Source organism: Neofelis nebulosa, chromosome 3 (genome assembly GCF_028018385.1).
Source record: "Neofelis nebulosa isolate mNeoNeb1 chromosome 3, mNeoNeb1.pri, whole genome shotgun sequence".
Taxonomy (NCBI): domain Eukaryota; kingdom Metazoa; phylum Chordata; class Mammalia; order Carnivora; family Felidae; genus Neofelis; species Neofelis nebulosa.
This window is the reverse complement of record NC_080784.1, coordinates 3,502,798-3,515,439: the sequence shown is the minus strand read 5'-3', so window position 1 is coordinate 3,515,439 and position 12,642 is coordinate 3,502,798. Positions and strand designations below refer to the sequence as shown.

The window sequence follows — 12,642 nt, the reverse complement described above, 5'->3', positions numbered from 1 at the left end:
CCTAGATAAAATTCATGTCTGGTAAAAACTGTCATTCTGGGAAAAGGCCCCCAGTTTAAATTCTTCTAGGTAGTGAAGGGAAGGTGAGATGCTTCTCTTGAGCCTACAGGGCCTTGATTGCCTTCAGCTCAACATATCCACATGCCACAGTGACACCTTTTGGGGCCACTTGTTCCGAACCTTTCTGACCTCTTTGTGCCCCCTTCCAATCCACCTTCACCTCTCCCAGGGACCTCCAGAATGGCCTTCCTGCACCAGCTTCACTGTGTCCATTTCGCAATTCATCCTGCAGGCAGTGGTTTCAATGAGTTTGTGTGACTGCATTATTTGAAATCCTCTGAAGTCTGCAACATAAAATGCAGACTCTTTGCCACAGTTCTGAATAACACCTCCTCTAATGATCTCTCAATCTTTACTTTAGGTGGCTCACCCTTCACAGTCACAGTGACCTTTGATCAGTGTTTTCCTGCCTCAGGCGGGGCCTCCTTCTCTGCATAAAGGTGCTTTCCAGGACTTGAGGCCTGGGGCTTCAATACTGAAGCCTTGACTGAAGCCTTTCTGTCTTAATTTAAATAACATTCCTCATTTGTTCTTTCTTTCAGCACCTTGTTCTGTCTCTTTGTGACACTAAGGACAGCTTTTACAATCCATGATGTAGATTTGTTTCTAAGCCTATTTGTCTCATCCAGTACTACTGGAACCTGCCTAATAAACTGTAAGGTTCAAGAGGGAAAGGAAAAGCTCAGTTTTATTCATTACCGTTTGGACTATGCTTCATACCCATTCTGGCACATAGTAGATAATATTGTCAAGTGAGTGAAGGAACAAGTTGTTCTTATTCTTTGATTGGCAGGATGTATGAAATATATGTTAGAAATGTGTCAGATGCTCCAATTGAACAATGTTAGATATTTCTATAGATGTATTTGAACAGAATCAAAATTACCCACTCCACCAAATGTGTCAAGGGGCACCATTACTGATCCCCAAATCTGTTTCTCCAAAAACCCTATCCCTTCGCCAGTACACAAAATAAATTAAGAACTATTACATTTGTCTTATATACCTCACAGAAATACAGTAATGTTCAAGTTAGATAAAGTTAAATACTATCAAATTGTGGGACATTTCTTCTTGAGAGAATATGTAACACTTGTCACTAACAAAATGGCCATTTGGAATAACCTGAAATTCATTGCAAAACATGACTGTGTTTATTTAGAACTTTAACAAAATTAAGGATTTAGAATTTTACAGATATAATTTATATGAATATGTGTCTGAAAAACTAGATATGTTATTATGGCATGCATACAAGTTTAGTTCTCTGATCTTAATGAAAACACATAGAAATCATCAGATAATTCTTCATCCAAATATAACTCTATTATAAGTATCTCTATCAATCATTCTAGAGAAAATCATAGTTAAAACTCTGCAAATCCTTGAAAATCACAAAAATACCTATGTAATATTTCATGTATAGTTACAGATGTTAAATTTTAAAATCTATAATTTTTATCAAAATCATGTGTTCAGTTAAAATGTTGAAAATTAAAATATAGTACTTAAACTAAAGTGAAAACTTCCTTACTGGTTGTTCAAATTGTAAACTTAGTAAATCCACATACTGAAATTCAGGGCCCTGGTAATTTTTGAAAAACTTTCAAGTTATACCTTTGGTAGTGTAATATTTTTTTTTCCATTTCCCATAAATAAGTAAACAAAGTTAACATATATTTATTGAGAGCTCTGATATTCAAGGCAGTGGGAAGGGTGAAAAACATGTATGGATATTCTGCACTTGAAGGATTTTTACACCTTTAGGAAGAGGGTATATGGGCACTATTCAGGTAAGAGGTAGGCATGTGGGTGGGACAGACAACAAGTGCTGAAGTGGTCAGATTTGCAGGGTCTGTGGTCTGCAGGATTCTTAACTTTTTTGCCATGGCAGACATCACCAGTCTATCACAGAGCCCTTTCTTGTTCAGCCTCAGAACAAGATTGTTGTTTTTGGGGGCGCCTGGGTGGCGCAGTTGGTTAAGCGTCTGACTTCAGCCAGGTCACGATCTCGCGGTCCGTGAGTTCGAGCCCCGCGTCAGGCTCTGGGCTGATGGCTCGGAGCCTGGAGCCTGTTTCTGATTCTGTGTCTCCCTCTCTCTCTGCCCCTCCCCCGTTCATGCTCTGTCTCTCTCTGTCCCCAAAATAAATAAAAAACGTTGAAAAAAAAAAAATTAAAAAAAAAAAAAAAGATTGTTGTTTTTGTTGTTGTCTTTATTGTTTGTTCATGTTTGTTTATTTTTGAGACACAGAGCATGAGCAGGGGAGGGGCTGAGAGAGAGGGAGACACAGAATTCGAAGCAGGCTCCAGGCTCTGAGCTGTCAGCACAGAGCCCGATGAGGGGCTTGAACTCACGAACCGAGAGATAATGACCTGAGCCGAAGTCAGACACTTAACCCACTGAGCGCCCAGGCGCCCCAGAACAAGATTGTTTAAAAGATATTCCAGCTTTCACTCTAGGAAGATGAAGTAGATGTTCTTTCTTCTGTTTTCCGTCCTAAGTACAACTAAAATCCCTGCAAATTATATAAAAAACAATTATAAGAGAACTCTGTAAGGTACAGAGAAGACGGTAGAATGACTTAGGACCTCAGAATGGAAGGAATGACCCAGGGGTGAGATTCTTAGGCTCTCTTTACTGCCTCAAAGTCCTAACTGCATGAGGAAGAAACTGGTTATCTTGAAATACCAATGGGCACAGGCAAAATAACAATAATAATAATAACGGTAACAACAACAACAACAACAACCAAGAAAAGTCTGTTCTCCCTGCCAAAATAACAGAGAAGGAACGGCCCAGACAAGAAAGGAAATATTTAGTCAATAATCATTCTTCATCTAAACCTTATGGGAAAACCTGTGGTTATACCCAACCACTGATTACAGAGACCGAGGGGAGATCTTTTCCAGGCTAAGATGGCCCAACTCTCCCCTACGGGGTGGTGTCCAAGGAGGCCTTGGAAGAAACATCCGTGACACCAGGTAGGAAATTGGACCTCACTCCAGGTGGTGGTGATGATCTTCCCCTAACCCCCCCTTGCTGGGATGGTATCAGAGGACACATATTTGAGAGTCAGAAATGTCACCATTCCTCAACTGTGACAAAGCCATCCCTCTCCCATGTCAGTGGAGGCCACAGGAGGATCCATAAGAAACACCTCCTACTGTCCCGGCCAGCGAGGCACTAGTGGGGACTTGCAGGCCAGCTGGAATCTCCACCTCGCCCAGCAAGGACCCCACTAACCCAGAATTCCACCTCCACCTGGAGGTGAGGAGGTGGGACCTCCCTTTGCTCACTAGAGTGATGTTAGGTAAGCCTTAGGAAAACAGAGCCAGTCTTAGGACATAATGCCCAAAATGTCCAGGTGTTAATGCCATATCACCTGTCATACCAAGAAATGGGAAGATATCAACCTAAATGAGATGAGACAATCAACAGAAGCCAATGTCTAGATGACACGGTTGCTGGAATGCTCTAAGATTCCAAAACAGCCATCACCAACAATTAAAATGCATATGAGCATTTTTTTATATTATGCATATGATATATGCATTTGATAATAAACAGTTAAAAAAAATAGGAAGGCCCAGCAAAGAAATAGAAGATGCAAAGAATAACCAAATGGAATGATTAGAACTAAAAAATACGATAACTGAAACGAACAAACAAAAGAACTCAGTAGATGGACTCAACAGCAGAAAGGAGATGATGGGAAAGGACCTCTCTCCTCTGAATTGAAGATAGAATGATAAAAAGTAGCCACTTTGAAAAACAGAGAGAAAATATGCTTACAAAGAAGTAAACTGAGCCTCGCAGACCGTGGGACTGCAACATGACCGGACACGTGTGTCCTCAGGGTCCCGGAAGATGAGCAGAAAGATGGGAGAGGCTGAAAAAGTGCTTGAGGAGATCTGGCTGAAAGCCTCCCAAGTTTGGAACAATATGTAAAAATGCGAAGTGAACCCTAATTGCCAGAAACCCAAAGAAATGCACAGCAAAGCACACCGTAGTTGAACGTCTGAGAGTAAAGGCAGAGAAAACAAATCTTGAAAGTAGCCAAGCAGAAACAGTGGATCACCTACCGGGAGATAGGGATTCGAGTGGTGGTAGATTTCTCATCAGAAACCCTGGTGGGTAGGAGGAAGTAGAACAGCATGTTTCAAAGGGCTGAAAAGAACACCGCCCAGAGTTCTGTAGTCAGCAAAAATGTTGCTCGAAGGCTTTTACCTAGTCGTTCTTTAGTGAATAATGAGTGACGTGATTTCTATATTACCGGTCTCTGATACTTTTATTAGACTGTAACAAATTCGCTGTTACTTGGCCCAACAGGATTATTAACGCAAAACAAACGCAAGCACTGATACTATAGAGCAGAACCAAATTCTAGATGGCAATTGGGATATTCTATTACAATCCGTAATTAATATTTATATGTGTATGTATTTAAAGTTACACACACAGGGGCGCCTGGGTGGCGCAGTCGGTTAAGCGTCCGACTTCAGCCAGGTCACGATCTCGCGGTCCGTGAGTTCGAGCCCCGCGTCAGGCTCTGGGCTGATGGCTCAGAGCCTGGAGCCTGTTTCCGCTTCTGTGTCTCCCTCTGTCTCTGCCCCTCCCCCGTTCATGCTCTGTCTCTCTCTGTCCCAAAAATAAAAAAAATTAAAAACGTAAAGTTACACACACATACACACATTTTAATTAATAGAACATTCTTCCATGCTTACACTGTATACTTATGACCCCGCGGAAATCCACGGTCATTTGAGGCATTGGCTGTGTGGCTGCCTTGTTCTTCATTATGCCTTCGGCAGAATGTGGGAAGGACTGGCATTGCTCTCTTGCAAAGCAAGTCTTCTTCTGTACCTCTTAGCACATCCCATTCTTTGCAGAGCATTTCATGGGCTCTCCATTCTTCCAGTTCCTAAGCTTATATGCAGTTCTTTTGTTTATACTGCTGACGTCCAACCTGGTCTTTGGTTATAAACTTGGTACCCATCAGACTGCCTTCATGTCCCGTTTCGGACCTTATTACTTAAATATACCTCTTACTTTAACCAGTCCATAGGCATCCCTACTGCAGGATACTATTTTCGTTCCAGGCTTTACTGGGTGATTGATCTCTCTCTGGGTTTGCCTTAGCCTTATGAGTAGGGTTCAGATAATGAAAAGGTGAAAAAAAAAAAAAAAAACAACCCTCCCAACAGATAATGAAAAGGTAGACATTCTATTTTGAGATACTGGGTATGTGAGCTAGGATACCAGTAGAGTGTGAAGCAGATGTTCAAATAAGCAGGCACCGCATGGTCACCAACCAAATCCGGGCCGTGTAAACAAGAAGTGACTGGAAAATTCTAACTGGACTTAACTGGGAGAAAGTCTGTGAGGGTAGTAGCTACGGTGAAGGTCTGATGACAACCTCAGGGTTTATACATATTAAGCTTGAGATGTGGGCATCGTTCAGCTGGACAGCAGGTGACAACACCACGTGGACTGAGTGGCTGTCAAGATATGAGGATCACAAGCCTAAGGTGAGAGTCACAGCCCAAGAACTCTTTGAAGGGAAAAAAAAATGAAGAAAGAAAAAAAAAAAAGGAACGCAAATTGTACGGAGTTGAAATTTGATGGGTAGAAGAAAGAAAAGGAGGGATTGTCAGTTATAGCAAGCAATCATGGGAAATGGAAAGTGGGAAAAAAATCGGAGAGGTGTTAAACCTCCAAAGACAGGAATGACAACTACTGTTTGGTCTTAAATACGTAAAGAAAAAAATCCCATGAAGGGTTTGATTCATAAAAGAGTATGACCCTGGGCACAGCAGCCCTTCCATTTATATATTCGAAACCAAAATGTTAAATGTCTCATGAGACATGTAGTAGAAAGAAGCTGATTCACTACCGGTTTCCTCTTTGCTCTCTTTGCAAGTCACTTTTTAAAATTTATTTTGAAGACAGAGAGAGAGAGTGGAAGAGGGGCAGAGAGAGAGGGAGAGAGAGAGAATCCCAAGCAGGCTCCCCGCTCTCAGTGCAGAGCCTGCTGTGAGGCTCAATCCCATGAACTGTGAGATCATGACCTGAGCCGAGATCAGGAGCCAGACCTTAACTAGCTGAGCCACCCAGGGGCCCCACAATGTTTTCTTGAGTATTGAATACTTACATTGTATCAAGCTAGTGCTCTTTGTTCTGTGTACATTATTTCGTTGACTCCTTACAGTTGCCTTTGAGGTGGCCATTATTAACCTGCAAACCAGACATTCATTGTCACTGACCTGAAATCATAGAGCTGACAAATGTCAGGGACAAGAACTGATCGAGAAGTCTGACTTTAAAGTCCGTGCTCTTCAACAGAAGATAAATTTATGGGCTGAGTATGTGCTCATTTGCCTAGATTGTTGGGAGATATAATGCTATATTGGTACAATGAAAAAATACTAAGACAATGTATTCCCTTCAGCTATAATAAAAGGAAGAACATAATGAATATTTTGAAAGTCACATACATTTTACTCATTAACATTTAAAAAGTGATCGAAACAATATCTGTGACATAGTAATCATGCAAAAATTTTGGAAGGAATGAATAGATGACCCCATACTAGACATTAGCAGGAGTCTCCCTTTTAAGGGAGTCTGTAATGATATCACCAACCTTCATCGAATCAGAAGTGTTAGAATTTCGTGGCTGATTGATCGCCAACCTTTATTTTAAGCCCCGCCAAACAACCTGTTGTTAAGACACTCTACAGAGTTGTTAAAACCGATAGCTCAAAGCCAAAAACAGATTCCCAGTGGCTGATCAGACGACAAAAAGTGGGTCTTCTGAAGTCCCCAGTATCAGGGTTCACGCGTGAAATAAGCTTCCAAATTTAACATAAGTAGTTAGATACCTTTTCTGTTTGGGCCTCCGGGGTATGAATCCCTTGAAGGTAGGGTTTCTTGGGTGTTTGTATAACGTCCTCTTTCTCATTTCATCTGCCAGAGAAATGTCATTTCATTGGCTTCTCATCCCAAATGAGAGCCAGAAGGGAACTGGGCCCTTGGCACGCTTCAGCTAGCGGCAGGGACATTAAGGTTTGTGAGAATGAGCCACTGATCACTTGAGTGACTTCTGAGAGGAATTGGTGAGGAAACAGATTGTTGACCCTGAGAGATCCAGTCACAAGGGGCATTCACTGCCTTCAAGAAATTAAGATGAACATTTTGCAAATGATGGATACATTGCCTCAGTAAAGCAATGGCTTTGGAAAGCCAGATGTTATTTGGAATGCTTTGTTCAAAATGATGTCTGTATGTTTTTAGAGGAACCTCCACACTGTTTTCCAGAGCGACTGTGCCCTATGACCCAGCAAGAGCACTGCTAGGAATTTCCCCCAAGGGATCCAGGAGTGCTGATGCATAGGGGCACTTGTACCCCAATGTTTATAGCAGCACTCTCAACAATAGCCAAGTTGTGGAAAGAGCCTAAATGTTCATCAACTGACGAATGGATAAAGAAGATGTGGTTTATATATACAATGGAATACTACTTGGCAATGAGAAAGAATGAAATCATGCCATTTGCAGCAACATGGATGGAACTGGAGGGTGTGATGCTAAGTGAAATAAGTCAGGCAGAGAAAGACAGATACCATATGTTTTCACTTTTATGTGGATCCTGAGAAACTTAGAAGACCAGGGAGGAGGGGTGGGGGTGGGGGGAGTTACAAACAGAGAGGGAGGGAGGCAAACCATAAGACACTCTTAAATACTGAGAAGAAACTGGGGTTGATGGGGGGTGGGGGAAAGGGGAAAGTGGGTGATGGGCATTGAGGAGGGCACCTGTTGGGATGAGCACTGGGTGTTGTATGGAAACCAATTTGACAATAAATTATATTTAATATAAAAAATTTAAAAAAATAAAGTTTCCCCTGTAAAAAAAAAAATGATGTCTGTATGTCTAAGATTTTTTTATCCCCTGGCTACTGCAAATCTTTACTATAGTATGCTTCATATGTATATCATGTAATTTTTTTCATATACATAGATGTTGAAATAGCAGATTATAAAATTAAGCACAAGAGACATTTGAGTGCTTGGACTTCCCAGAAGTTTGATTTTTATCACCCACTACATTAAAAAATGTTTTACCTCCTCTGACCATTTTCCATCGCATTGATTCACGAATTGTGCTAAGGAGAAAAGAACAAAATGACAACGAAAAGACTCAGAACCAGTGTAGCTCAGTGTGCTCCTCCCTGGGGCTCTCGTGGAACAGCAGGTGGTCTCAGCTGGGTGTCACCAGTCTGCTCTGCGGCCTGAGGTTTTACACAGTCTCTCTGATAGCCTAGGCAAGTCCTTTTACCTTTCTGACCCTCAGTTTCCCTTATCCGTAAATTGATAAGTTTATGTAAGCTCTTTCAGTCTGTCTTTCCAGCTCTAACATGCTACACGTAGTTTCTCATTGGAATCAATGTGGGAAAAGTTTTAAACTACCCCAGTTTCAAACCCATGAGGTGAATAATACCTTAAATATTGACCGAGTAAAGGAAGGCCGTTACTGTAGTATTGCAAAACGTTTCTTTGACAAATGCACCCGAATTGGGTGTAGATCCTTGGGAATTACTGTTGATCCCTCTGTCCTGCTTTCCTACTTTGTGTCCTTGTTGTAACTTACAGTCATTTCACATGAGAGGTATTTTTTGTCTGTTTGTTTGGTTTCTGTCTCGTAGTAGATGAGTCTGGATCAGAGCTAGTAAATTGAAGAAGGAAATATTTATACTAAACACTCTCTTCATCTTTCTTGTTTGTTAAAAAATGCCTGTTCCTCTGGAGAGTGTGATGCTAAGTGAAATAAGCTATACAGAGAAAGACAGATACCATATGTTTTCACTCTTATGTGGATCCTGAGAAACTTGACAGAAACCCATGGGGGAGGGGAAGGAAAAAAAAAAAAAAAAGAGGTTAGAGTGGGAGAGAGCCAAAGCATGAGAGACTCTTAAAAACTGAGAACAAACTGAGGGTTGATGGAGGGTGGGAGGGAGGGGAGGGTGGGTGTTGGGTATTGAGGAGGGCACCTTTTGGGATGAGCACTGGGTGTTGTATGGAAACCATTTTGAAAATAATTTTCATATATTGAAAAAAAAAATGTCTGTTCCTTGGGCGCCTGGATGGTTCAGTCGGTTAAGTGTCCGACTTCGGCTCAGGTCACAATCTCACAGTTCCTGAGTTCGAGCCCCGCATCAGGCTCTGTGCTGACAGCTCAGAGCCTGGAGCCTGCTTCGGATTCTGTGTCTCCCTCTCTCTCTGTCTCTGTCTCTCTCAAAAATAAAGAAACATTAAAAAAAAAAAATGCCTGGGGCGCCTGGGTGGCTTGGTCGGTTAAGCGTCTGACTTCGGCTCAGGTCATGATCTCACTGTCCGTGAGTTCGAGCCCCGCGTAGGGCTCTGTGCTGACAGCTCAGAGCCTGGAGCCTGCTTCAGATTCTGTGTCTCCCTCTCTCTCTGTCTCTCTCTCTCTCAAAAATAAAGAAACATTAAAAAAAAAAATGCCTGCTTTCTTCGTACTGCTTTCTTGCCGGCCTTACACGGAAAGCGGGCCTGCTCAGCGCCTGGAGGACTGAGCTGTTCTGCTCAAGGCAATCTCCCTTTCTCCTCCAGTATTTCGGTTCCTCAGGCCCTGTTTTCTAACAGATAATTCATAAGATAACAGATACTGTGGTTGCGGACGCATTGAGGATGTCGGCTAAGTGATTTGCCTCTCATCAGAACTTGATGGCACTTCGAGGAAAACCCAGTCGTGGGGGGTGAGGGAGGCCAGACTGGGGATCAGTTCTGATCCCTGTGAAATCTCAGCACCAACGCGTCGGTCAACTTTGTGATGGGAAAGATACCATTTTATCCTTTCTTTCCAATATTAAATGATGTAAGAAGCACGATACTGCGTAATCCTGAGCCCGGCCATGCGATGAAAACATCTCAGTGTGTTTAAAGTGTATGACAGAGTTCAGGGGCACCTGGTGGCTCAGTCGGTTGAGCGTCCGACTTCCGCTCAGGTCATGATCTCGCAGTTTGTGAGTTGGAGCCCCACGTTGGGCTCTGTGCTGACAGAGCCTGGATCCTGGATCCTGCTTTGGATTCTGTGTCTCCCTCCCTCTCTACCCCTCCTCTGCTCATGCTCTGTCTCTGTCTCTCAAAAATAAATAAACGTAAAGAAAAGAAATATAAATATCTTACCATTTGTATATGTGCTAGACATAAAAATAGAAACAGAGCCAGTATCATAAAGTCTTGTAAGAATAACTCCCCATTTGTGCCATTTCTTTCCAGCTGTGTCCTGTGGAATCCCCGAGTCCCCGGGAAATGGTTCCTTTACGGGCAACGAGTTCACGCTGGATAGTAAAGTGATCTATGAATGTAATGAGGGCTTTAAGCTGGAAGCAGGCCAACAAGCCGCGGCCGTATGTCGGGAAGATGGACTGTGGAATAACACGGGGAAGCCTCCTGCGTGTACACGTGAGTGTTAAGTGCCTTCACACGTCTTGGCAGATTTAATTAGGAGCAAGATTCACCGTTAGGAGAACTCCAGATTCCAAAGTGTGCAGAGACCCTCTCCACAGCACGTGAGGGCTTGGTCTCTGGCGTTGTGCTAAGATTAAAACCAATTTATTCCGCGTAAAATATCCCAATCATGTATGTAAAGTCAGCTCTGATTCTGAAAAGTTCCTTGCAGAGAATCACGTTGGTTCCCTCAGGATCTAGACCCTCTGATGTTTACAGCAAACCTTCACTAGGCTGTCTCTTTCCACGTGGGTAGGTGAATTCGAGAGGGTGTAGAGACGCGCCGTCTAGCAGTGGGTCTCCGCACAAAACACGAAGGCAGAAGTCAGCGTGAGTTTCCGATTCACCCCCCACCTCTTTGTAAATCCCTTCACGTTAAAGGCAGTGCCCGGCTTCTTTGTGGATCACCCACTCTACGTAATATGTCGGTGCTCAATAAATGAGTCACTGATTTGCAAAGTGCAGTAAGTTTTCTGGAAAGCGACTTATGGTATATAATAATATTCTTAAGAGGGTCAAAAGTTTGGGCCCATTCTAGAGCTGTAGTCTTAAAAAATAGTAATTAACTCCATAAACAGAGCCAAAGTTCATGCACGCACACACACACACACACACACACACACACACACACACAATTTACAGCAAAACTTTCATTGCAGCTATATTAAAACTAGCCTCAAATCGGAAATAATCTAACTACCTAATTTCTGAAAATGGAAAGTTATATTTCTACACATACAATGTTTTTGCTCTGAAGATATTTGAAAAACGTTTTCACATGATCTTCAACTATAAAATTAGCCTATTGATCTCTTTTTGTGCACAGTACAGTATTTTTGGTCATGTTAAAATTATTTAAACTCTTAGCTACAAATGCATAAATGTTTACAGAACATCGTTGACTTTCCTCCATACTTCTTAAACTCCTTGTGATCATTTTCATTTATTTATTTTTACCTTTCAAATAATTATTGCTTTTCCTGACAGTCAATGAGACAATAGTAATATTTCTTAGTTTTTATTTCATAAAGTACTGTTTTATTGTAATTAAGAAATAGTACAGGAAGCTGGAAAAATAAGATACATCGGTAGGTTTTTACGTTCAATCCTAAATAAAATTATTTCCTCAAATGAGCTTAACCCCGTAGATGGCAGTAACACTAGATGTTTAGGGTTACTGATGATAACAATTTCCTGGGCGTTTAACACCCTGCTCACTTTGCACATAGCTTAGAGGTTGTCATTAATAACTCTTGACAATGTAAAGTATCTACTATGTGCCAAATGTTTCAAACAGCTTATCTCTCAATCCCCTGACAGCTCTGAAAAGGGAGGACACACACGGCCTTACCAACGAAATAAAAGCTACTGGTTTGCAGAGTTAGAGTTGAAGTCCCTCCTCTCCAGTTACGTCCTATGTGCTTTTCATTATGCCAATGGTTCTGTACTCTGGGTACACATGACAATCGTGTAGGGAGCTTTAAAAACTACTGATGTCTAGGTCTGACTCTCAGGGATTTTGAGTTAACTAGTCTTGGATGGAAAACAGGCATTGGTGTTTTGTTTGGTTTTTTAAGTTCTCTGGGTGCTGTGCTTAAAATGTCAAGTGTATGCTAGGTTTTAAAGGCAAAGCCATTTAAAATTTGTTGAGTGTCGGGGCGCCTGGGTGGCGCAGTCGGTTAAGCGTCCGACTTCAGCCAGGTCACGATCTCGCGGTCTGTGAGTTCGAGCCCCGCGTCAGGCTCTGGGCTGATGGCTCGGAGCCTGGAGCCTGTTTCCGATTCTGTGTCTCCCTCTCTCTCTGCCCCTCCCCTGTTCATGCTCTGTCTCTCTCTGTCCCAAAAATAAATAAAAAACGTTGAAAAAAAAATTTAAAATTTGTTGAGTGTCTGAGAAAGACATGATGCATGATAAGGCAACTATGTAAATTATGTAAATGTAATTTTTATTCTCACATCCTTTTTTAATAGGCCATTTTTTAGAAGAACTTCAGGTTTATAGCAAAATCGAGCAGAGTACAGAGATTCCCATAAATCCTTCCCCGATTATC

General features: G+C 42.0%; 1 protein-coding gene across 5 annotated transcripts in view; it reads left to right on the top strand.

Moving 5' to 3' along the window:
- CSMD1 (CUB and Sushi multiple domains 1) overlaps positions 1–12,642 on the top strand; it is a 2,016,488-nt gene that overhangs the window by 1,905,772 nt on the left and 98,074 nt on the right. For all 5 annotated transcript variants that reach the window (XM_058719853.1, XM_058719852.1, XM_058719850.1 and 2 more), the window contains one exon: positions 10,362–10,547. In XM_058719853.1, coding sequence (XP_058575836.1) covers positions 10,362–10,547 — 186 coding nt within the window. The remainder of the gene's footprint in view (positions 1–10,361; positions 10,548–12,642) is intronic.